Raw genomic sequence first — 27,471 nt, 5'->3', positions numbered from 1 at the left:
TGTCCACATTATCTGCTCCTCGCTTGGCATTGAAATCCAGACTAGTCAGTCACTCAATCCACCATGTTTTGTTTTCTTTTTTTAAATTCTTTATTTATATACGTTATAATGATACAAACAAATAAAATAACCTTGATTTATAGCAAGCTGATATGATTACAATAATAGTACATTTAAAAAAAGAGAGAAAAAGAGTCACATCATATACTTAGACCAAATAAGGGGGATAAAAATATAGAAAAATATAACACTTGGAAAAGAATTACAATATAGGTAAATCTAACAGAAAAGCACTCAAGTGATGTTTTAGCTAACCTGTGCTATCAAAGGGGGGATCAATTAACTGTTCCCTATTCCAAAGGAAACCCTCTAATTGATCAGGATTAAACAAAAACATATCTAGTACCATCTAGATTGACTTAACATCTACATGGATACTGAAGAAAAAAAGATGCTCCTAGAGTCAGTTTTGTTTTTTTATGAGGAAAGATTTACGCCTCATTTGAATCACCCTATTAACATTTGGAAATAAGGAAATGTGACCACCAAGAAATTATTTTTAAGTTTAAACATTATTTCACTGTCCACACCTTATCGGCTTCAGAAAAAAAGGAAACCAAGAACTCCACAACTCTCTGTGATGCTTGAGAGAGCTCAGAAGGATCCTCAGGAAAAAGAGGGCATAGCTCTTTTGGGGGTATGAGTTGCTAGCTCTTCAATCCCCCTAGTAGAAAGGTAAAAAACCTTAACCTGGGGACTGATTCAGAGGAAATTTTACTACTTCAATATAGAACCTCCTAAGAATATCCTAAGGAGAAAACATAGCAACTTTGGGAAAATTTGAAATATGCAAATTTATCCTTCTAACGTGATTTTCAAAATTCTCTTGTCTTCGATATAAATAATCTTTAACTTTGATCAATGCTAACTCACATTCAAGGAGCATCTCACATTGTTTTTCAAGACCAGCAGTTTTGTCCATATAAGTCTGAAGAGTCTCTATATGTGAATCAAATTGCCTGTGTAGATCTTTATTTCCAGATATAATGCAGTCTTTTTTAACAGACAAGAGATTTCCGCAACGCTTTGATAGCATTCCACAATGATTGGGGCGACGACCTCAAGGGTTAGCAGTTTACACACCCTCCACAACCCGTTTTGAACCCAGATGAATAGGAACAGTAGTCCCATCACCACGACCAGCTCTCACAGCAGTAGTAGCCAGAGAACTAGAACCCAAAACTCCAGTTAGTGGACATACACAATGTTGGGGGGGAGAAAGTGCATCAGGGCTGAGAGAAATAGCAGTCCCTTCTAAAGCGGTATGGTCAATGCCAAGCTGAGCAGATCCTGACAAGATACCTCTATTGGCATTCAACATATACGCTTCATTGGCGAGTCAAGTCTTAGAGGGGGACTCCATAGACCCAGATGAGACATTCAGTTTAGTTCCCTTTCTCTTTTTTCCATATTACCAGACACTGAAAAAAGTGAATACTCATAAGAACCCGCAATGTCATGCAAAACATCTCCAAACAAAATCTCTCCCAAGGCTGTGTGCCAGCAGCTATCTACCACAGCCAACCTAAATTTATAGAATGAGAAGGCCCTTCTTCATGACATTAGCACCTTCCACAGAACACACTGGCAAGCTGGAAAACCCCATCTGGATTCACAGATGGTAAGGAAGTTTAAACCAAACATCTGTCTCCAGCTACAACCCCCCACATACACACACACACACACACACAAACACACACACCACCACCACCACCACCCACCTGTTTTACCTTTTTTTTTTTTTTACTTGAGGGGGGGGGGCTGTAATTTGTTTTCCTCAACCCCAAGCATTTTAAAAAATGGCTCCTATAATTGGAAATGACAGTACAGTAAATCCTGACTGTCCAGCCTTCAACTAACCAGAAAGCTCAACTCAACTAACTGGCATCTAGCAGTGCTACTTTTTTTTTATTTTGGGACTGCACATGGAAGGGGATTTCTGCAGGGTGGGAAGTACACACACATACACACACACTACTTTCTGATCCCGTGGCACCACACCGAGCTGGGACTGCTGCCTTATATCAACATTTAAAGGTAAGGAGGGAGACAGGATGAGCTGGGAGGAAGGGAGAGCATTGGGAAAGAGGGAGGAAGAGATGGGGGAAGAGAAAGCACTGGGATGGGAGGAAGAGCATTGGGGGAAGGAAGAGATAGCTTTAAGTAGAACAAGGACTGTGCTTACATGGTGCTGATGTTCAGGGGAGTTGCGAAGAGGACTCCATATCATATCTCAATACTGGCCCTTTTTTTTTTCCTAGAATAAAAAGCACCAATCTTGCCTATTCTGCAACTATGGCTACCATTATTCCATCAACAAGCAGAGGACAGAAGTGAAAACATGTTGTATTAATGTTTACACAGAAGCTGGACATAATTACCTTAAAAAGGAGAAAACAGAAGCCAGTTGAAGGAATTAAATGTCTACAATTTATGATACCAAGGCACAGAAAGCAGAGTTACTACAGTTTCTGACAAACTCGAAAACAAGCAAAACAATTGATCAATGCTGTATACTGCACAAACCAAAACTGTGACATTTAGATAACATATTGTCTGAATGGTTTGCCTTGAATGTTCTGAGGCCGCTCCAATATGTGGCCCAGTGATGATGAAAAAAGAATGTTACTCCACTCTTACTGATGCTGAAATTATACAAAAGGCTGTGCATCTGAAACGATCCACTGCAGCTGTTAGAAGACTGAAGAAAAAGATCACTGTGAAGAAATGAACGTGGCCTGGGCTATTGCCTCATAATGCCTTGAAACATGTTTTAAATTTGTGAATAGGCAACCTTCTTATTCTGCTCAGGAGGTGATGAAACTTTATGGTGCTTCTCCTGAAAAAAAGGAAACTGATTTGCATGCAGGCAGATATCTGCAAGTTCCTTCAAAGGGCTTCTCAAACTTCTGTCAAGGATCAAGGCATTTCAACAAAATGAAGATTAAATATTATTGATATTGGTGCTGAAACAACACAAGATGGAGGAGTGGGGAGGATACGTAGTATAGGGTCAATGTGTGGGAAGACTGGAAATAAGTAGTATGGGGGGCAGGGTGTGAGAGTGTGAGGAAGGGAGGGGGGAGTAGGTTGTAGGGGACATGGCCAGAGAAGTGGGAATAAGCTGTATATGCGGTGACCACTGAGCGATTATTAAGTGAGTATACCGTTAACTGTTAGATTTCAATACATATTATACAAAATTGTAAAAATATGTGGACTTAATTTTTCTTTTACGAAAAGTACTTGAGAGAAAAATTCTAAAATAACCAACATATTCAATTAACCAGCATGAACCAGTCCCCATGCATGCTGGATTACTGGGCTTTCAAACTTGATGTAGTATTCTGCAAAACTGAAAGTTGTTATCCACCAAGAACAATGTTTTAGGACTGGTGGAATAGAAATTCTCAGAAATAAAATGTCATCATTAAGCAATGTCATTCTGCTAGCTACCAGCTCATAAAAATATTCTTGAGAGCTTTGTAGTACTTTACCTTTCTTTTTTTTTTTTTTTTTCAGTGAATACTTTAAGGTTGCTCCTCTGTCCCTAACAGCTACCAATTAGGCCCACTGATATGTTTAGACATGTGAACAAATAAACCTCATAATCAGCATTCTTTGAGAAAAATAGCAATTAAGGCAACCTCTCCTCAATATCTTGTATTAATTTGGTAGATTATATTTCTATTTTAACAGATTGACATTTTAATTTCCATATTATATGATTTGTCAAGAGTATTGTGCAATTGTAAGCCAGTCATAATACATTAAAGTTTTAGATAATAAAAACATTGGATAGTTTTGATAACTTATGTATTACTAATAAAGCGTACTGTCACTAATTACATCTTTTGGAAACCTGTCTTTTAATCCATTCTATATTCACAAATGTAATCACCGATTCTCATTTTCCTATTTTTTTTTATTTATGCATTTATTATATTTCATTTTAAGAACACTCTTGAATATCATATTATATGAAGCATTTACTTTAAGAAATCAAAAGCCTTATCAGGAAAAAATACAATACTTCATATAATTAAGTCCACAAATTGGGGATCCAATAACTCCATTAATATTTTAAAGAAAATAAAAAAATAGGAAAAGTTGACAGCACTGCATTAAGGGGAGCTAATACAAATAAAAGAGAGAGTATGGTCAGCTATTAAGGGAGACAATAGTGATATTCGGTTATAATTTACTATAATATCAAGTATGTATTAAATCTTTATCACTCAAAAATTGTGTTAATTGTGATGGTAAGTAAAACAAATATGAAGTTTCTTTATACTTGATTAAACATCTGCAGGGGAATTTTAAGAAGAAATAGGCCCCTATTTGAAGGGCCTTTTGTCTAAGGAGCAAAAACTGCTTCCTTTTCTTTTGTGTCGTATTAGACCCATCAGGAAAAATCCTAACCTGCAGATTAAGAAATCCTCAGATCGATGTCTAAAGAAAAGCTTCTGTACCCAATCTTTATCAGGTTCTAAAGCAAAAGACACAATCATTGTTGCTGGAGTTACTTGAGCTGAATCAGACATCTCTAATATTTCAGAGATATTTCAAGATGGTATAACTGCTTCATCCCCCTGATCCTCTGTATGTTCTTGAGTCTCCTCCATTGGTATCCCAGCCATATTATTTTCTCGTGCCTTTTTCATTAAAGGTATGTGAAACGCATGCATCAAAGGTGGTAAAGTCTCTTCAGGAACTTTTAAAATTTCCATTAGGTATCTCTTAAACATATCTTTTGGTGGGATATATATCGTAGTTTAGGAAAGTTCACAAGTCTTAGATTCTTTCCTTTAAGGGTGTTCTCAATATTTTCCAACCTATTCATCAAATATATATTATCCTTTATAAGGGAATCCTGGAGAAGCTTATTTGGTCACTGTAATTTTAACCTCTTCAAATTGCTGCGGAATAGTTTTAACTGAATTTTCCAACTTCTGAATATGCAGCTCATGCTCATTTGATCTCTCAATCAAAGGATTGAGCTGGTTAGTTATTAAATTTCCCAGTCCTTCAATAGCTTCCCAGAGAGAATCTAAGGTTACCTGGTTAGGTTTAGCAAGATGAAACCTCTGACTGATCGGTAAGGGAGTAAATGAGCTTCTTACATTCTTCACCAGGCACTCTCCCATAGTTGAGTTGCCAGGTCCCGCATCGAATCCCAACAGGGCGTCATCCACACTCTCTCCTCCCGGGTAAGAACTCCCTGCCTGGCCTCTCAAACCGCCTGCAACTTCAGCTGGCAGTGCGGCCAGGTTCACTTCCGGTTTCCTCAGTGAAGCAGGGTTCACCGACGCCTCTCTCTCTGCATCGCGGACAGAGATGTATCCAAGTCCGGCTGAGGAACCTGTGCTTCACACAAGGTTCCCTGCCATCGTGACTCCTCTCCCGATGTGGGGCTCCCCCGAACCACAATGGGCATCCTTAGGGCCAGTCAAAGGGAGCTCTAGAAGTACCGCAGGGTAGGTCCTTTCCTTCGCACATCTTTTCCTGGCACTGTGAGGCATTTTCAGTCAATATTTCAGGAAATTCAGCAGGCAAAGTTTCCACGGCATTCAGAGCTGCATTGCCGGCGCCATCTTGGATCACTGGAAGTCCCATCATTTTCCTACTTTATAAGATAGCCTGTGATGTTGAATTGGATGAAATACCATTGCAAATTTGAAATAAATTGCCTCAAACATTTTCTCACTTCTTCAACTTCTCTCCAAATATGCTTTGTGGATCCAATAAGATAATATATGCAACATAAAAAGAATGTAGCTATCAAATGTTTGATGGGAATGCATAGCTTAAATATCCTCCATCAATTAAGATATGGGTTTGGATCAAACATCACGTGGAATCTAAGTTAATGAAACCCAGATTCAGTTGACGTTGCTCTCCCTACAGGCTGCCTGGAAGGGGGTAGGTCAGATTAGGGAGCAGAGTAGCTTTACCTTTTTCTACTCTCTGATATGTCCACTCCAGTTGCTTACCCCTCTCTTCCTGTTCCCTGCATTTTGCCTGGGAGGGGAGGATTTAGAACAGGAAACAAGAGGGCAATTCTCTGCTAACTGAGATTTGTTTATCAATGTCATGCTTGAGAAAGTACCAGAGATCTTACTGATTTGGGCAACATGCAGAACTGAGATTATAGCTAACTGGAACTCATAAAATGACCTCAAGGTTTGATGGCAGAGAATGAATTGTGTTGGGTGCCATATCCAGGGTTCAGATGATCAAACAAACCTAGATTCTCACTTTTCAACCGAGATTTCATGTGATGTCTGAACCAAGTCATGGATGCCTGATGAAAACTTTTTACAGATGTTTTGCAAACAAAACATTCACAATAGTTGGGTAAATTCAGGGTTACACTGGACATCAACATTTAAACTAGTATAATTGTATCTTTTTATCATACTAAATGTATGACAGATAAAACATTATCAACTGATAAGTGTAATTGTGTGTTACTAGTATGAAACTATTATATCTTTTTCTTCAGGTCTTAAAGGGGTTTCCAGAATGCTTACAAGCTGACATTTGTCTCCACCTCAATCAAACTTTGCTTCAGAATTGCAAGACTTTCCAAGGAGCAAGTAAAGGATGCCTCCGAGCTTTGGCCATGAAATTCAAGACAACACATGCTCCACCTGGGGATACTCTTGTCCACTGTGGTGATATTCTTACAGCACTCTATTTTTTGTCAAGAGGCTCCATAGAAATCCTCAAAGATGACATTGTTGTCGCCATACTAGGTAAGTCTAGTATAAATAAGAGGAGGGATTGGAAATTGACCAATCGACTTCCAGCTTTTTAAATAATCATACCCAAATGAAGAACCTCAAACTCCAGTAAACAATTTTATTTAGTATAGTAGCCAACCTATTAGAACATATCATCACTGGTACATTGACATATTACAATAAACATAAGTTATTAATTAAGATTTTGACCAGGACCCAATAAACTGTAAATAATTTTCAAAACTTCTAATGTTATTCATTGCTTAGATTCATTGGGCCAAATATTCGTACCTACATGTGGGTGTAGATTTGTGCATGCAACCCGGCGTGCACAAATCTACGCCCGATTTTATAATATGCGCGCGCAGCCACGCGCATGTTATAAAATCCAGGGTCAGCACGCCCAAGGAGGTGCACACTTGTGCACCTTGTGCGCGCCAAGCCCTAGGGGAGCCCCAATGGGTTTCCCCATTCCCTCTGAGGCTGCTCTGAAATCGCAGTGGCCTCGGAGGAAACTTTGCTTCTAACCCCCACCTTCCCCTCCCTTCCCCTATCTAACCTGCCCCCCAGCCCTACCTAAATTTCCCCCCCCTACCTTTAGAGGCAGAAGGGCAATAGGGATATAGCAGAGGGGAAAGCAAGCTCCCTACGCAATACTGTCAATATCAACAGCATCCTGAAAGCTATCTCTTCCTCCCCCACTATCATTCACTATCCTCCCTCGGCTACCATACAATTGGCTCTCCGACCACAGATCAGCCTTTTTGCCCTATCCACCAATCAGAGTGCCCATTGAATGGGTATTCTCAATATGCAGGGGATATCATGAGCCCACATCATTCATGGCTGGCACCAGAGTGGTTGGAAAGTTAATCTTCTTTTACATAAAACTCCCTCTGTTGGTTTGGCTAAATTTCCATGCGAGTGCCAGGAGGAATGAGTGCAGAGCTACATTAAATTTATTCCCACAGTTTTAGACCTCAGCATATTGTTGTGTTGTTGCCAGTTTCCTCTTTGGCTGACACTGCCCAGCCTGCTCCTCTTGACCTGTTTCTCTAGTGGTTATACTGGGGTGTTTTGGCTCCATAAAGATAAACCTAAAACAAAACAATAACTTTTTACTCTCAGTTCCCTCTCTGAATGCCTTGGGATCTTGGAGCCTTGCTGCTGCTGCTGCTGCTGCTGCTATCTGGCCTGCTTGTCATATCCTGCCTCTCTTCTGGTTCAGCACCTTGCTGTGATGTTGGACAACTGTTGCTGCCTAGCCTGTTCTTCCTGCCCTGTCTGTCTCTTGGTTCATGTCAATGCTATTTCTCTTTCAACTTCACTCTGCACTCAGTGCCTTAACTTGCATTCAATGTCTTGGGGTGTTGATGCCACTGCGCTTGCTGACATACCCTTCACTTGGTGTTTTACAGTGTTGACGGCGCTATGCTTGCTGCCATACCCCTCATTCTGTGCCTTGGGGTGTTCATGCCACTGTGTATTGCTCTGCCTCTCTCATGGTGCCCTAGATTAGAGATGTGAATCGTGTGATCGATCGTCTTAACGATCGATTTCGGCTGGGAGGGGGAGGGAATCGGATCGTCACCGTTTGGGTTTTTTAAATATCGTGAAAATCGTGAAAATCGTGTAAATCGAAAACCGGCACACTAAAACATCCCTAAAACCCACCCCGACCCTTTAAAATAAATCCCCCACCCTCCCGAACCTCCCCCCAAATGCCTTAAATTACCTGGGGTCCAGTGGGGGGGAGGGCGAGAAAACCGGCACACTAAAACAACCCTAAAATCCACCCCGACCCTTTAAAATAAATCCCCCACCCTCCCGAACCCCCCCAAAATGCCTTAAATTACCTGGGGTCCAGAGGAAGGGTCCCGGTGTGATCTTTTACTCTCGGACCTCCGGTGCTTGTAGAAATGGCGCCGGCGCTACCTTTGGTTTTTCCGTACGGAAAAACGATTCGTGGCAGGAGATCGCTCCCGGACCCCCGCTGGACCCCCAGGGACTTTTGGCCAGCTTGGGGGGGCCTCCTGACCCCCACAAGACTTGCCAAAAGTCCAGCGGGGGTCCAGAATGACCTCCTGCAGTCGATTTGCGGGCCATCCAGTCTGCCCAGCAAGCTATGTACTTTTTTTTTTTTCACATACTTGTTACTCTTGGCTTTTAGTACCTTTTAGTTCTATTTCCCTTCCACCCCACCATTAATGCAGAGAGCATTGCTGGAACTGCATCCAAGTGAATATCTAGCTTAATTAGGGGTAGTAACCGCCGCAATAAGCAAGCTACACCCATGCCTCTGTCCACCCAGTCTATGCAATTCAGATCTTATTGGTTGTTGTCCATATACAGATCCTCTTTTCTACATTCCCCTGCCGTTGTATCAGAGAGCTATGCGTTGAAAGAGAAGTGTTAGACTTTCTCCCTTGCCGTTGAAGCAGAATGCTATGCTGGATATGTATTGAAAGCAAAGTATCGGCCTATTTGGTTTTGGGGAAGTAACCGCAGTAACAAACAAGCTACATCTCGCTTTTTTGTGAATGCAAAACCTTTTTTTCTTTTTTTTCTTCCACATTTCCTCTTGCTGTTGAAGCCCAGAGCAACGCTGGAGTCTCACCAACCGTGTGCATGTACATTGAACAAGGGCATTATCTCCAGGTAGTAGCCCTCATTCTCGCGAGCCACATTAACAATCAACAAATATTGAACAAGCCTAATACTTGGCAATACCTATAGCCTATGTCCTAACTGGTAAATTTACATACTCTTACCCACCCCTCTGTTGTTGTTTTTTTTTTTTTTTGGAGATGGCAGCCCTCCATCCTTCCGCTCCATGAAGGTGGTATACCAATAGCATCCCCCTCCGTGAATGCCACTCCTTAAAAACTGACTAACAGGAATGCTCTCTCGGAGTCTCCGGGGATGGTAACTGTCAAAGTGAAGTATAGAGTTTCTGTCAGTGGGTTTAACAAATATTGATGTTTCCAATGTATCCCCAACCCAGCAAACCACCATGTCTAAAAATGTGACACATTGCCTACTTGTTTGTACTGTAAATGTCAAATTTTCATCAAGGGAATTCATCCATTGGATAAATTGATCAAGCTGTACTTCTGATCCACCCCAAGTCCAAAATAGGTCTTCTCCACAGCCCAATCTTCATAAACTCAGGGGAAGAATAAATATACGTCTCTTCAAAGGTTGCCATGTATAAACATGCGACCGATGGGGCCACAGGGGACCCCATAGGGATCCCTTTAATCTGTCTATAAAATTCATCCTGAAAGCTAAAGAAAAATTCCTTGATAACTATGCAAGATAATTGCATGATGACATTCGCTCTCCCAGAGGGAACTTCTCTTTTGTTCAACACTTGCCAGATAATATCTAGTGCTTGATTCTGGGGAATATTTGTATACAAAGCTGTAACATCCGCGGTTACCAACATTTTACCACTCCTACTCCCATCCAGACCATTGACTTGATTAATAAAGTCCGTAGAGTCCCTAATATAGGACCTAATCTGTATAACCTCATCTTACAAAAAGCTGTCAATAAACTTAGCTGGAGCTTCAAATATGGATCCAATCCCAGACATAATTGGCCACCCAGGAGGATCTTGCAAACTCTTATGGATTTTAGGGATGAAATATATGTAAGGCACAACAGGGTAATCGGGTAATAGATACTTATATTCACTCTTTGTAATAACTTTCATACGTAAAGCTTCCACCAGTGTTTCTTTAACCCGATTGCAATCTTCATCATTGGGGTCCACTGACACCCTCAAATAAAATTGCTGATCATCCAACTGTCTTCTTGCTTCACTTTCATATTTCATCCGATCAAGATTCGGGTGATCGGTGTAAGAAACTTTGTTTGTGAAAAACTGAGAAGCAATATTGAAATGGGTGATCATTTGGAAACACTGTTGGATTGAATAAACTATTTGGTTTTGATTAGATAAATCTCTATGGAATATATGGAGAGTACTGTTTAGTAATTGAAACAATAATTGAAGAATATCATTAGATGATATTGAATAAAATTACTTAAAGGGTATAGGGATATTTTAATGGGGTATGAAGTTTTTAAGTGAATGAATGATGAGTGAATGTGAGTATGTGTTATTAGGGGGTTAGGGTAGTGGCTATGGGTGATTAGTTTCAGTACATGTCCGGACTAGGTGTATATTAAAATCATCATTAAAATTCATTATTAAAGTCATTATAATATATAGTGTGATGATATATGTCTATGTTGAGGGGTGATATGTACTAATGTATATGTACTGTTGAGTATGGTGCTGTTTGAAATCATGTATTAAATTGCTGTCTATTTGTGTTGTTAAAAATGATATAATAATATTTATGTGATTTGATATGGAACAATAAAGTATATTAAAATGTATTAATTTAAGGTGATATTGAACATCAGTTTAAGGTGATATTGAATATTCATGTTAATAATCTTAGGATTCCCTAAGTGTGTTGGGTTGCTTAAAAAAATTACGCAAGTGTGATCACTGTATGAAAATAATTGTTCAGATATAAGGGTTAGTATTACTCTGTTTCATTTAGTTTTTATTTTCTTATAGGTAAAAATGATATTTTTGGGGAGATGGTTCATCTTTATGCAAAGCCTGGCAAATCAAATGCGGATGTTAGAGCTTTAACATATTGTGACCTGCATAAAATCCAAAGAGAAGATCTGTTGGAGGTTTTGGATATGTATCCTGAATTTTCAGACCACTTTCTTACAAATCTAGAACTTACTTTTAATCTGAGACATGAAAGTTCAAAGGTATTTTTTTTATTCTTTAATGCTTATGATCTCATGCCAAAGTTACATTTTTGAAACAGTATTACCTGAAAATTCTGAATTAACAAAATGAGCAATGTCATTTTTAGTATTGCATCATGAGTTAGAACAAAGGAAGCTCTTCATGAGTAATCAGTGTCATATTTTCAAGACTCTCATGACTCTTTCCTCCCTTCTACAAGAGTGCTCAACATTCAACACATGGTCATTCTACTGCATACTGTTTCATCATTTCCACATAATTAGGGACCTCTGTATTGTTTTAAAATTGTCTGTTAATGTGGGCATTAGTAGTCAACCTAACTGTATACTAAAGGTCATAAAAGGCACATTACCAGCTGTGGTAATGTAAGATACAATGGGGGTTCTGAACACACACCCCCTCCCCCACATGCTGAAGAATGGAATCTCAACCCCACTGTCCTCCCATCACTTCCCAGTTACTAAAATAGGGGATTTAAGCCCAATATCCTTCCCCCATTTTGGCCAGATAACCCCTCACCCCACCTACCCCAGCCAAAATTTGGTTATTTTACTTATTTATTTAATTTCTAGGCTGCTATCCGAAAAGACCTCAAAGTGGCAATAAAATATTACAACTATAATAATAATGATAATAAATATATTAGCATAAAATAATATAAAATATAATAAAAATGTAAATATTCATAAAACAGATACCAGCCAATGACTAATTTATAACAGCAAACTAAAAGCCTATACACCTTAATCATATATATAAACCTCCACTCTTGATCAAAACACAATCATCAATAATTCAAAAATCATGATATCATCTATTTCCCCAAAGAAAAATTGACTGCTCTAAAGTAATTCTAATCCCCTTTCATCCTGCCTATCATAAGGAAGGGATCAGCTGCAAATCTAGGTAGTTTCCTAGATGCAGCATCATATGTCCAAGCAGATCAATCAACACCCAAGCAGATAACACTGAGGTTCATTGTCTAAATAGAAAAGGTTAACCTAAAAACATTTTTACTAAATGTCAGAAACACAAATAGTAGTCCTCCATTCAGACTTCTCTAGGCAAAGAGCTCCATAATTTGGGTGTCATAAAGGAGAAAACCTTACTTCTTGTACCTCATTATTTTAAAGGACGAGGAACATAAAAACACCATGTTTTATTGCTTCTTTTACTGTTTTCTTTTAAGTAATGGTTTTTTAGTTACTTTTAGTCAAATTTTTATTTGTATTGATTGATTTAATGTAATTTTTATTCTAAACTGTTATATTTTATTAATTATTGTTTATACTATCATTGCGTAAACCGTAGAGATAGAGACATATTTCTCTCTACAGCGGTATAGAAAAGTTGTATAAATAAATTTATTTATTTATTTATTTATTGGCTGAATTCAGAGATCATGAAAGAATATACTACGCTAATCTAGATTTAACATATAAAGGGCCATTCCCTCTTAAGGCCTTGAATTTCAAAGTCTGTGTTTTAACTTGGGCTCTGTAGTGAATGGGGAGCCAGTGAAGGCTCTGCAAAATGGGAATATTGCTATTGCTAACCGTGTTACCTGTAATTACCCTAGCAGCCATGTTCTGAAACAAGTGAAGTTTTCAGTTCAACTTAACTGGCAAGCCCATGTAAAGGGTGTTGCAGTAATCTAACAGCAAGATTATCAGTGACTGCATAATTACTTTCAAATCTGAGCTGATGAACTTATCTAAGGGCCTGATTTATAGAAACACAGAAATGACAGCAGAAAAGGACCAATGGTCCATCCACTCTGCCCAGCAAACATCTCATGGTAGTATCTGCCGTGCCATGCTGGTTACCCCCAAGTATCAGTCAGTTTTGCTTGATGTGCTTTGTTTATGGGATTGGCCGTAGAAACAGCCCTGTGTTTTTTCCTTAATGTCTCAGACTGAAAAAAGTCATGGCTCATGTTAGTTGTCCCTGAATCCAAATTTCTCTTTCCTTTCAGTCCCCACCCCCCTTTTTCAAAGCAAAGAGTGATGTTGCAGTTGCATCAAGGCTTACTGATTAAGGGAAGTAATCCCATGCCTTCTTTTAAGGGTAGTAACTGCAGCTCTGTGCAGGTTACCCCGAGCTAATCAATTCTGCAGACTGTAAAAGTTGGGGTCCTCATCGATAGTTGTCTAAATTTAATTCCCTTTTTCCCCTGCTGTTGAAACAGAGAGCAATGTTGGAGTTGCACCAAAAGTAACAAGACTTATTGGTTAAGGGTAGTAACTGCCGCATCAGAAAGTTACCCCCATACATGCTTTCTTTGTTTCCTTTAAAACGGCTATAGACGCAGTCCTGTGCTTTTTCTCTTATGTTCGCTTAACAGTATCCCAGACCATGGAAGTCGGGGCTCTCGGTTGTCCTCTTATCCCCCTGCCGTCTAAGCAGGGAGCAATGTTGCGGTTGCATTAAAAGCATGAAAGCATACTGGTTAAGGGCAGTAATCTCCATGCCTTCTGCTAAAAGTACTTACGGTCATATCAGCAAGTTACACCCCCCCCCCCCCCCCCCCCCGCACACTTATCTAATTTCTGTCCTCTAGCCTTAGAGATCCACAGTGTTTATCCCATGCCCCTTTGAATTCTTTGACTGTTTTCTTCTTCATCACCTCTTCCGGAAGGGCATTCCAGGCCTTTGCCACGCTCTCCATGAAGAACTATTCCCTGACTTTGGTTCTGAGAAGTCCCCCCCTGGAGTCTCATTTTGTTACCCTTAGTTCTATTGTTTCCTTTACAACGGAAAAGGTTCGAAGTCCATACATCATTGAAACCTTATATGTATCTGAAGGTCTATATCATATCTCCCTTGCACCTCCTCTCTCCCAGGGTATACGTATTCAGATCCTTCAGCCTCTCCTCATAGATCTTCCGATAGACCCCACTCCATTTTCATTGCCCTTCTCTGGACTACCTCCATCCTGTCTCTATCCTTTTTGAGATGCAGGCTCCAGAACTGAACACAATATTCCAGTTGAGGCCTTACTAAGGACCTGTATAAGGGCATCATCACCTACTTTTTCTTACTAGATATTCCTCTCTCTATGCAGCCCAACATTATTCTGACTTTAACTATTGCCTTGTAGAGATGTGCAGGCAAAAAATTTTCGCTGCGTACGCGATACGTATTCGTGGGGGGTCAATTCCGTTCAATGCGAACGTATGGCAAATTCAATAAGTTGTCGATCTGTAAATACGTTACTACTAAATTAACTACAACCCCCCCACCCTCCTGACCCCCCCCCCCCAAGACTTACCAAAACTCCCTGTTGGTCCAGCGGGGAGTCAGGAAGCCATCCCTGCACTCGTTTCTGGTTTCCTCACAGCGCCGATACCCTATGTCACAGGGGCTGCCGGTGCCATTGGTCAGCCCCGCCACATGGTCACCGGCGCCATCTTGTGCTCCTACCACGTGACAGGTCACGTGGCAGGAGGTCGCTCCGGGACCCTTGTTGGACCCAACCGGAACTTTTGGCCAGCTTGGGGGGCCTCCTGACCCCCACAAGACTTGCCAAAAGTCCAGCGGGGGTCCGGGAGTGACCTCCTTTCACGCCGTCTGTCCGATCCCAATACTCAAAATGGCGCCGATCGCCGCCATTTTGAGACTCTAAATCGCCGTCCCGCCAATACTCAAAATGGCGCCGATCGCCGTCATAGTGAGGGCAAAGGCGATCGGCGCCATTTTGAGTATTGGCGGGACGGCGATTTTGAGTCTCAAAATAGCGGCGATCGGCGCCATTTTGAGTATTGGGATCGGACGGATGGCGTGAAAGGAGGTCACTCCCGGACCCCCGCTGGACTTTTGGCAAGTCTTGTGGGGGTCAGGAGGCCCCCCCCAGCTGGCCAAAAGTTCCGGTTGGGTCCAACGAGGGTCCCGGAGCGACCTCCTGCCACATGACCTACCTGTCACGTGGTAGGAGTACAAGATGGTGCCGGTAACCATGTGACAGGGGCTGACCAATGGCACTGGCAGCCCCTGTGACACAGGCTATCGGCGCCGTGAGGAAACCGCAAACGAGTGCAGGGATGGCTTCCTGACTCCCCGCCGGCTATACGGAATCGGTAGCCTTGCGCGCGCCGATCCAGGATTTTAGCGGATACGCGCGGCTACGCGCATATCTACTAAAATCCAGCGCCTGATGCGCCAACAAAAGTACGCCAAATCGCGCTCTTTGAAAATCTACCCGAAATTGTATATCTTGATATTCATATAAGGTCTCACCTATAATATTTTTTTTAATATTTCTTGGTGTTCAGTTTTTTTTTAGCATTTTCCTGCGCTGAAAAGTTCATCTAAAAGTCCCCTTATCTGAAAAAAAGGAACCAAAATTCTTTTCAAATCTTCAAAACTGCAGTTTCTGGCACAGCATCTTTTGAGGGCACTTATGAAACTGCAGTTTTGAAGATTTGAAAAGAATTTTGGTTCCTTTCACCCATCCCTTCCAACAGCCCTGGGCATAAATAAAGCTCATGCACGTTGACATCATAAATCACACAAGACAAATTGAATGAAAATAAAAGTTGCAAACATTAGAAGAAGATTTTACTGTAGTTGTACAGCTATGTTGTTAACAGCAAAAATAAAATCATTTCCTTGAACACATGCAAGTAATTAATGATAATTATTCTAATACTAATGCAGATTTTAAATAAATGACTTTTCATTCTTTTGTTTAACATAAATGTTTTATTAATTAAGGCTGATCTAATAATAAAATCACAAATAGCAGATGATTCCAATGAAGAAAACTGCAAACCTCGGAGAAGGAGATTGTTTTTCAAAGGCAAAATGGACGAAGGTACAGTAATGAATTTAGCTGAATATTTCTTTCAGTCATTTTTATTTTTCACACTAGAAAGCTATTTTCTGTTTGGTTTTCCTTCACTTTGGGGCTTAAGAAACGTTTTTCCAAAATGTATGCGTAAACAGCATTAGCTTGTCTTCCAAGACTTTTCTTTACCCATATTTTCAACATTGTGTTCTTGGGCTGCTAACACATAAATGTAAAATGAACTGCAAATTCTTTGAGATCAATGATGCTTGAAAAAAAGTGCTGAGTTTGATGACAATAGTCTACAGTTCTAAAATTGTTCTGGGCTTCTATGGTGTTAGTACCAGCTTCAGCACTGGCCTACAATACAGCAGTATCTTAACTTGTCCTCAGATAACTTTGAAAAGTATGTCCTTTGAGTGTCAAACCCATTTAAAGAGATATGTTCAGCAACACATTACAGTGGCTCAGGACTAAGAGCCAACTGATGCCATTTTCAGCTTGGACCTGCTGGGGCAGGAGCAGCAGGGGATCACTTCTGCTTCATTCTACTTGGCAAGTTGGCAGACCCCAGCAAGGAAAAAGGTATCTCTGTGGGGAGAAAGAGTCTTATGGAATAGGTCCAGAGGGCAGGCGGTTATTTTTAACTTTGTGGTATCAAGAGGGAAAGTTTGTTATCGACTTCTGGTTCAGGGTCTTTTTTTAATGTTTATTTTGGTTCAGTAAATGAAATAAAATAAACAGCAAATGATACAAAATCCAATAAAAATACAACTCAGAAATGTAAAAAGAAACAAAAATGTCCCCTGCATGCCATTTTTCCTTAATTTTCTCATGAAACCCCTTGATAAGGTTGAATATCCATTGAGGGAGCTGAATTGACTTCATGATTTCTTCTCAAATGACATGAACGATCATGACAGCTGAGAACATCACTCATTTCTTTGATGTGTACTACATCCTTAACAGCTACTATATGAATTCAGCTTCTGGCCTTGTCTTCTTACTTTTATAGTTTAATAACATTGCTTTTATTATAACTATGTGTGAAACATAAATCCACAAGTCAAGTGTGCAAGTGGACAAGTTTCAGCTACTCAATTTTGCAAATATAGATGGATATTTTTATTTCTTTTAATAAATATCATGCAAATGAAGCAACCATCTTAGCAACCTAGCTGATGGGGGGGAGGAGTGGAAGCAGCCATCTTAGCAGGGAAGCAGCTTCCAAGCTCAGGGACTGAGCCTGTAGCAGCTGACACTTTCTTTCAAGCTGTAGCTGATGCTTGCATTTTCTCACTGTCCCTGTGCTGTTGCTCATGCCCCTTCCCCAGCTGATGTCATCCAGGTGTCCTTTCTTTAGCTCCTGCCCCCTACTGCAAGGGTGGGCTGCCCTTGGGCAGCACCTTTGGGAGTGACCAGAGGGAGTTATTATAGTGAATGGCTAAGTGTAGTATTTATGAGGATAATGTGAATTAAGTGAATTGTGATTATAATCCACCTAGTAAGAGTAGGGAGATTTTTTGAGTCCTAATTCCAGATTGTTGATTTAGTTTTTATATACTTTTATGCTGAAAATTGCATTTTATAATTTACATGATGTTGAACTTGTTTCAAAGAAGGTGGTATAAAAATATAACATAACATAGCATCTTGTCCCACAGATCCACAACATAAAAATTACTGTCCAAGGATATAATTTGAATATCTGTGAAAAGAAAAATAAATGCAAAGTTATAATTTGCATCTGAAGATTGAAATGCATGATATTTATGTTAAAAACGTCCACATAATTCTGAATGAAGCCTATAAAATTACTAGTTGTCTCTTTGTCATTATTCTTTATTTTCTCATGGTAGCAATTTGACTGTGATATGTAATTTAACACAGTATTGAAAAGAAATGTTCTATGTCATTTAAGTAGGAGTTTTGCTCAATAAATAACTAAAAATTTGAATAGTTTGTATTAGAGGTGATCTGCAAGCATTTAAATAAAGATGTAATTCATGGGCACTTAATATTTTACAAATATCTTGTGCAAGACTTTATGTATTTTGGCTGGAAAAAGCTGGCCCATCCACAGCTAAGGGGGAAGGGAAGGTTACACCCAGGAGGTGCGCCTAACTTTCTCCTCTCGATTGTCACTGGGATGATCATGGCCCTCCATGCACCCGCCCCAGGACAATTGAGGACTTGGGTGTAGCCTGAGGGCTCCTCCACTTAACTTCCTTTCTTAAAGGGGCCATCGCTGGGATCAAGAATTAGATGGCCAGCTTCCACTCTCCTCCCTCTTCCCCTCACCGATCGGCAAGGCGAGAAGGCGTATGGGGAGACAGGGCTGTCGGTTATCTCTCGGGGCTTCTGACTTCAAATGACAACAACACACAGCTGGGGCAGAACTGGAGTGGGCACTGTGAAGCACAATGGTCCTTGTTTTTGGTCTGACCCATCGCATTGGATTGAGGCTCAGGGATCTGCTATTCTGAGATCTGGAAGTGAACAGTTCTGCCAAAAATGATGACCAGATTTGGGGTTTTAGTGATTGCACTTCAATTGGAGTGGGGATCCATGGCCAGGAAAGCACTTGCTAGGGCAGCACCATCACATCATGTGCATGATGCATTTCTCCTGGAAGTTTCACTGCTAGGAAAAATGGTTACCATGGGATAGGGTGTAATCTGAGCAGCAAGGGATTCCAGGACCCAAATGGAGGTCTTCTGCATGGATGGATATGCCATGGGGCAATGCTCCTTTTTCCCTTCCCCCAGCCACATTGTATACTTTGCTGCTAGAATGGGTGATCAAGCTCTAGGAAGATGGGGGATGCCGTTGTTGCAGTGGGCAGTGCATTTTGGGAGCAGTGCTGACATGGATTCCTGCCTGTGATCCAGCAGCCTTGAAGTGAGAAGTGTTCCCTCTGTTCCCAGACATGGTTCCCCCACCCCCCATGCACACACACAGTCACATATATATATATGGCACCCGCGAGCAGGTTGGACTCTTCTGGTTGGCTCCAGGGAGAGATGGAAAGCAACTGCTCTTTGGCTTCAGAGAGGCTTGCTGATCCCTCTGCTGTGTTCTGGAACTTGGAAGAGGCAGACCTGGCATTTTCAGCAGCATCTGAGGTCTGTGTGCTGTGTAGTTCTTCCCCCACCCCTCCCCTTGTTCATCGGCTCTTCTCAGCAGGACCGAAAGGTGAACCATGAGGATGCCAATGGGTCTGGTCATGGGGAAACCTTAAGAACATAAGATAAGAATTTGCCATACAGGATCAGACTGAGGGTTACCAACAGTGGCCAATCCAGGTAACAAGTACCTGGCAAGATCCCACATAGTAAATAGATCTCATGCTGCTATAACGCACTAATAAGTACTAGTGGCTGTTTCTTACATCTACTTGTTAATAACAGTTTATTGACTTCTCTTCCAGGTGCTTGTTCAAATCTTTTTAAACCCAGGTACACTGACTGACTTTACTACATCCTCCTGTAATGACTTCCAGAGATTAATTGTGTGTTGCATGAAAAAGAATTTTCTCCAATTTATTCTAAATGTGCTACTTACTAACTTCATGGAACATCCCCTACTCTTTGCATTTTTTGAAAGAGTAAATAACTGATTTACATTTACCCATTCTATTCCACTCATGATTTTATAGACCTCTATTATAACTCCCCTCAGCCCTTTTTTCTCCAAAATGAATAGCACTAATATTGATAATAATAATAATCTCTTTAACCTTTCCTCACAGGTGAGCCATTTCTTCCTCTTTATCATTTTCATCGCTATTCTCTGTACCTTTTCCAATACAACTATAACTTTTTTGAGATGAGATGACTAGAATTGTTCACAGTTCTCTAGGTGCGGCGTCACCATGGAGCAATACAGAGGCATTATGAATTCACTGTTTTATTCTCCATTCCTTTCCTAATAATTCCTAACATTCCATTTGCTTTTTTGACCAGGCCATACACTGAACTGAGGATTTCAAAGTATTTTCCACTATGACGCTGTCACAGATTGGCAGACTGAAGTCAAGGCGTACCTGCACAGAAGTAATATAGGGCTGTAGATTAGGAATGGAGCAGGTCTTCTGCCTAACCAACCCCTTCCCCCACAGGTTGAGCCCTTGGGTTCTGGGGACTGGTAGGACTGGGACATCATGGTGCAGACACAGATTGGGAAGGAGCTGGCTGAGAGCTGAATACAGGTACTGGCTGAGAACTGGATACAAGTCACAGGCAGGGGCTTGGATACAGAGCATAGGCTGGGGCTTGGACACAGAGTACAGGCTTGAGCTAGATACAGAGCTTGGTATTAACTGGGAGCTAGATACAGGTACCGACTGGGACTGAATCCTGGAAAACAGACAAGGACTGAATCAGATTGGGCAGGACAAGGACCAGACAAGGACAGAACTGGACTAGAAAAGGACAGGATTGGATTAGAAAAGGACAAGATTGGACTAGACAGGTAAAAGGGAACAAGAAAGCTCAACAGGGCACAAGACTGAGCAAGGTAACTCTAGCAGACCCGGAGGCCAGAAGATAAGACAGAAAAGCTCAGGAGAGCACAGAGCATGGCAGGGAAGCCTAAGAAACTACACAGCAAGGCCAGAATTCCTGGAAGGGCCCAGAGCAAGGTAAGAGGCCAAGATAGGCCAAATACAAGGTGAGAGGCCACAAGGCAAGGAAGGAGGTCCAGATGGCTGCAAGTCAATGCAGAAGGCCCAGAGGCCACAAGGCTAGGCAAGGCAGAAGGCCTGACGCCACAAGGCTAGGCAAAGTAGAACAGCGAGGTAAGAGTGGCCAGGTCAGAGAGCCAAGATGACTCAATGAAGAGGCACTGAGGAACTGGACAAAGTGGTTTAAATAGGGCTGAACCTTGGGCATTGTGTAATCAGTGAGGAGGTAAAATGTAAGGTAGTGAGCAAGGCATGCTGAGGACTCCTGGTGGAGAGAAGACTGCAAAGCAGGCTGAATCTTGGCAAAGGAAGACTGCACAGCAGGTGAAACCATGACAGTACCCTTCCCTTTAAGATCCCCTCCTCCTGGGTTCCATTTGCCATGGAGATTGTGACCAGTAGTTACTAGGTTTCCTTGAATTACAGTCAGTGGAGTCCAGGTTTTGAAAGGAAACAAAGGCACTTGGAACAAAAGTGTAGAAACAGTACCTTTCTGGGTCAGAGATCTAGGACCAGAGTCTTTCAGGTTGTGAACCAGAGCTTTGTTGTTCTCTGAGGTACTGAAGTGCTGAGTCAAGTTCTCTGGGGTGCTGAAGCACCAAATCAGGTTTTCTGGAGCATCAAGGCACTGAGTTGGGCTCTCTAGGGTGCCAAAGTGTTGAGTCAGGTTCTCTGGGGTGCCAAAGTACTGAAACAGGATCTCTGGGGAGCTGAAGCGCTGAATCAGAGTTTCTCTGGCCTTGAAGTGTGGGCTAAGAGCCTCTCTGGCACTGACGAACTGGATTAATATCTCTGGAAGACTGAGAGGCAGGGCCAGAATCTCTCTGGAGTTGATTGGCTGTACTGGAAATCCTCTGGCCCTGGACAGCTGTGCCGGCATCTCTCTGAGACTGGTCTGCTAGACTGGGATCTCTCCAAGACTGGATGGCTGGTTCAGAGTCTTTCCAAAACTGGAGCACTGGTTCAGGGCCTCTCCAAGGCTGGACTGCTGGTTTGGAGTCTTTTCAAGGCTGGACCACTAGTTCTGGACCTCTCTGAGGCTAGACTGCTGACTCAGAGCACCTCCAAGGCTAAACGGCTGGCTCAGAGCACCTCCAAGCCTGGTCAGCTGGCTCAGAGCCCCTCCAAGCTTGGATAACTGAGCCAGGGTCTCTCTGGCACTGGGTAGCTGGGTCAGTGTCTCCCTGACACTGGGGATGATTTTCAAAAGTATTTACATATGTAAATGTAACTACTATTACGTGGGTAAATCCTATGGACAATTGAATGGCATATAGCAATTTTCAAAAGCCCACTTATTTATTTATTTATTTATTTTTAATTTTTATATACCGAGGTTCCTGTATGAAATACAGATCACTCCGGTTTACATGAAACTAAAAAACGCCCACAGCTTTATATAATTGCCCAAGGCTTTACATAGAACATTTAAACAGTAAGTCATCAACGGTTTTACATGAAACGGTTTTTACATAAAGAACAATTGAACAAAGTAGTAGAGGGGAAGCATATAACATGAGAATAAATATGGAATATATGCTGCAAGGATGCATTAAAGCTCTAGTGACTGGATGGCAATTCAAAATTTAAACGGGTAGGATGCTAAAAGTGGAGCAAGAAGGGGGCGAGAGGTCCGATTGGAAGTGGAAGAGAAATAACATATGAGAAAAGAAATTGGCGTTGTCTTCTGACGTGGGAGCATTACGTGTCTGGGAGAGCCAGGTTTTTAGGTTTTTTTTTAAATCCGGAAGGCTTGGTTCAAGTCGTAGGTCTGGGGGAAGTGCGTTCCATTGGTGGGGTCCTGCAGTAGATAGTGCTCGCTTCCTTAATGATGTTTTTGCAGGCGAGGCATACAGTGTGCCTTTGTATGTGCTTCTGATGGGTCTAGAAGAGGTATGTGGTCTTACACACACACATATATATATATATATATATATATATATATATATATATATATACTTACACAGGTAAAGTGCATTTACACATATAAAACCCATTTTTAAGTGTGTAAATGCTTTTTAAAATCAGGCCTTTAATGCCCCCCATTCAATAAGTCAAATTTTTTCACACTATGATCATTGTTGCCAAGCAGCCCCACCACCATTACCTCTTGTACCAAATCCTGCATCACACTAGTATTAGGTTCACAGACCAACTGCTCCATTTAGCAGTTATTTATATCATCTAGAAACTTTACCTCCCTAGCATGTCCTGATGTTAGATTTACCCATTCAATATCAGGGTAATTGAAATCTCCCATTATTACTGTGCTGCCAGATTTATTAGCTTCCCTAATCTCTGTTAGCATTTCACTGACTGTCTGTTAATTTTGATCAGGTAGATGACAGTAAATCTTCACTGTTACACTCTTTACCATTATACATGGATTTTCCACCCATAAGGATTCTATTGTGCATTTAGTCTATTGCAGAATCATGTTTTACTCTATGCTATCCCTGATATAAAGTGCCACCCCCTCTTCCCCCACCAAATTAATTAATTTATTTATTAATTTGTATTTAGAGTTTCTTCTATACCGATAGCCGTTTGCACATCGTATCGGTTTACAAATAACAAAGAACTTTTGGGCATGGCCCTTACATAGAACAGATAATTGCATAAAAGAGAATGAAACTGTAAACATCAGAAATGTTAAGGATGGGGGACTATGTAATATGGGTATCACAAGCAGATAAAGGTAAAAGTAAAATAACTATGTTACAAAAATACAAGAGACTATAATACATTGTACAAAGAGCCATGGATATTCCAAGTCGGCGCTAGTGGTCAGTTGCAATACGATAATCTAGAAAGTCTGAACAGACATGCTGGTTACGAAAGGTTCAAGTGAAGTAAGATGTAAAATGCTGGTTACATCAAAGATTATGAAGAGAGTGAGGGATAGGCCTGAAGGAACAACCATGTTTTTAATTTTTTTTTTTTAATTTTGGAGTAGAGGTCTCTGTGCGTAAATCGGGAGGTAGGGAATTCCATAGGGTAGGGCCAGCAAGGGAAAAATCCACCCTGCTAATGCTATATCATTTGTACTCTGGTATAGCATTGTCCTATTGGTTACCCTCCTTCCCACCAGGTCTCTGAGATACCAATTATGTCAACCTCTTCATTCAGAGCTATCTCCCATCTTTTTAGACTTCTGGCATTAGCATAGAGACATTTCAAAGTATGTATTTTGTTGGTATTAATAATTTATTTTATTTATTTAGTATTTTTCTATACCGACCTTCATGGTTAAATACCATATCAGGTCGGTTTACATCGAACAAGGGGATAGTAACAGAAAATACATATTTAAATAAGTGGATAAACAGAAGAATCAAAGTTACATTCAACAGGGATGGTAAAAACTTGGAAGCTTAAGCAGCTGGAAAGAAAGGCCTAAGAAGGCATAAAGTTAAGTAAACATAAAAGCATAAAAACCAACACGGTAACATGGTTAGTGCTAGATTAAGTGGTTAGAAGAGACTTGTGCTTGTGGGAGTTAAAGGATGTCAAAGTCCATAGGTCTTGGGAAGTGTTAATCATCTATTGTGTGCCCGATGGATCTGGTTATAATAATAATCTGCTTATCATTTGACAGGGGTATCTTAGAAACTTTTAATTCAGATGGTTCTATACTTATAGGCATATGGATTACTATTGCTTTTATTGAAACCTGTCTCTTAGGATGCCTTAACGCCTCCATTATTTTAGTATCCTTTGAAGATACTTCCTTCCAAATTATGTACTGCTGAGCGACTGTCAGTTTTTCTCCATATTCTAGTTTAAAAGCTGCTCAACTTTGTTTGCCCATTGGTGTCCCCTCCCGGGAGGAGGGCAGCCCTACAGATGCCTGATGATTAATTTATAAAGCAGGTGGCTAGGCTCTGCCTGAAGTTTTCCAGCCTCAGACCAACTAGGCCTACACTTTGGGCCTGCCGAGACACATCTATTCATCTAAGGAGGCTCCTACAAGGTAAACAAGAGTGCTGGGTTGCCCAGGTAGTCAAGCCAGTGCGAGCTGCCAGTTGCAGGTCCCATGAGGGAGGACATGCTGGCAGAACACTCCTTTTAATGGGATTGGGTGCCAGTGCTTTGCTACAAACTGTGTGTTTGGTATGAAAGCATTTTGCATGCAAGCAGATGGAAAAATGGGTGAAGCCGTTGTCTCATAGCGTGTGAAATCATAGCGTGTATAAAAAAAGAAAAAAGAAGTGCTTCTGGCATAAGCCACAGTGTTTCAGGCAGCCATATAGGGGCCCTTGGCTGGTTCAGCAGGGCAGAATCCACGGTATTGTCTTGATTGTGGAGAGAAGATACTTCAGTGTGTGGGGGACATGGGGCACAATCCAGTATGAGGGCCATCATTAAAGGGAAGGAGTACATAGCTTTCCAGTGGCCAATTTTGAAAATGGCATTATGTGCTGGAGTGACAATTGTTGACTATATTAACTAATGACATTACTGACCTGACAAGGGCAGCCATGGTAACCTGGGCACTTATCTAGCCTTCCTAGGTGACAATCTTAATGAGGGAGCCCAGAACAGTTGAATAGTTGTTCCGATGTTTTTCATTGCAGGGTTGCTGGTGTGGGTACACATGGCCAGTTAGCAGCCATATTATATAGACTTTTTCTGTTACATTGGTGACCATCTGGCAGAGGGCAAACTAGTGTCATGAATCAGTAGCCATTTTGCTATGGTCTTTACATTATGATAGTTAAGTGTTGGAGATCTATTATCGTAGATAGGATCTTGTAGTATGGTAATCATTTTTTTGTAGCTAGGTAAGGGCATAGCCAAGCATAGTGGCTAGGAAAGCACCTTAGGTAGCGGGTTAAGGGCATAGATTGGCATAATTATTCCACTAGTGATGTAATTTCACCTAATTTTTGTATGTCTTCTTTACATCTGCACCTCTTACTGTGTGTCCTCACAACTTTTGAACACTAAGAGAGACAAGGCTATCCTAGAGTAGACAGTGTTGCTAACACGGGGGTGTGGTCGCTTGCTTTGTTGAGATGTGAGCCCTTGAACCACGGTGTGGCTCAAGGAGGAGCCCCAAGGCATAGACCATGGAAAGTGAGAGTGTCCAACCACAGGCTGGAGCTGGAACAAGGCTGGGCATGGAACAACACAGGAACTAGTATAAGGCAGAGTCAGACCTCCACTGGACCTACATGCACAAGTGAGACCCAGCAACGCAATGCTGGTCTCAAGAGTAGCCCTCCAGCCACTCAGTAGCCCTTCCAGACCCGCCACTTGGGAACGACGAGTGCATGAGGCAAGACAAAGGCTGAGAGCAGGAACATGACAAGTTGTAGAACTGAACAAAGACTCAAGGAACTTGGAAGACTCAGATGAAGGCTTGAAGAAATTGGAAGACTCAGATGAGGCGAGAAGATAAAGACTAGAAGCTGGAAGCATGACGAAGATTCAGGAGAGGCCTGCTTCATGGCACTCCCTACACAGCCGCCCATGGCTGGTCGTGGATCACGCTGAAGCAGAGCAGGCTCTGGCTTAAGTCTTGGGCATGGATGGAAGCAGGAACAAGGAATTCCGAAGACCAGGACAGGATTCAAGACTCAGGATTCAGGACTTGGATTCAGGAACAGAACACGGCATTAAAACAAGATCCTTCCAGAGACTTGCGCTGCAAACATGAAGACAGGCCTTGTGCCACGAAGCACCATACACAGCTCCTCCATGGCTGATCATGGACCATGACAGTGGCACACCAGGAAAGGTGGACAAGAAGGAAACCTGGAAGCAGGATGAAGAGCCAGAGGCTGGAACATCAGGACCCGGACTGGAACATCAGGAATATGGAACATCAGGAACATGAAACATCAAGAACATGGAACAAGCGATGAAGGAGCTCCAACAAGGAACAAGATCAGGAACATCCACAGGAGACCAGGAACATCATGAACATTCAATGAAGATCCATCTGGACACAAGAAGACCATGGAGGAACTTGACCAGAGAAAAGACCACAGACAACTGTGAAGATCTGATGCGAAGGCCCCAAGGAAGTGGAAGAGAGCCCTTTTATAGGGCTATAGGAGCGATGAGGTGATGATATCATCAGTTGGGGCCATGGGATTTTTCCCACCACTGGCCCTTTAAATATCCAGAAGAGGTACGCGCACACGCACGCCTACGCAGAGACCCAGAGACAGGCAGGAGCCTCAGTGTCAGCAGCGGATCTGCCGCGAAGATGAAGAAGTCGGCAGCACTCAGCCACGCAGAGGTGTGTCCTGACAGCGGCTCCATGCCGCAAAGGGGCGGAGACAACAGCGGCCCTTCCTGCCGCGGATAGCGGCATCGGCGGCAGCTCCCAACCTAAGGCAGTTAACAGCACCAAGAATATTGGTCAGCAGTTTTATCTCTC

At 41.7% G+C, this 27,471-nt stretch overlaps 1 protein-coding gene across 2 annotated transcripts in view; it reads left to right on the top strand.

Moving 5' to 3' along the window:
• Window positions 1–27,471, top strand: part of KCNH7 (potassium voltage-gated channel subfamily H member 7) — a 324,631-nt gene that overhangs the window by 218,658 nt on the left and 78,502 nt on the right. For both annotated transcript variants that reach the window (XM_029605617.1, XM_029605618.1), the window contains 3 exons: window positions 6,566–6,818; window positions 11,404–11,609; window positions 16,324–16,423. In XM_029605617.1, the coding sequence (XP_029461477.1) occupies window positions 6,566–6,818; window positions 11,404–11,609; window positions 16,324–16,423 (559 nt within the window). The remainder of the gene's footprint in view (window positions 1–6,565; window positions 6,819–11,403; window positions 11,610–16,323; window positions 16,424–27,471) is intronic.

This window comes from Rhinatrema bivittatum, chromosome 6 (genome assembly GCF_901001135.1).
Source record: "Rhinatrema bivittatum chromosome 6, aRhiBiv1.1, whole genome shotgun sequence".
NCBI classification, from domain to species: domain Eukaryota; kingdom Metazoa; phylum Chordata; class Amphibia; order Gymnophiona; family Rhinatrematidae; genus Rhinatrema; species Rhinatrema bivittatum.
The sequence above is the reverse complement of the archived record's forward strand: the minus strand, read 5'-3'. Positions and strand labels throughout refer to the sequence as shown.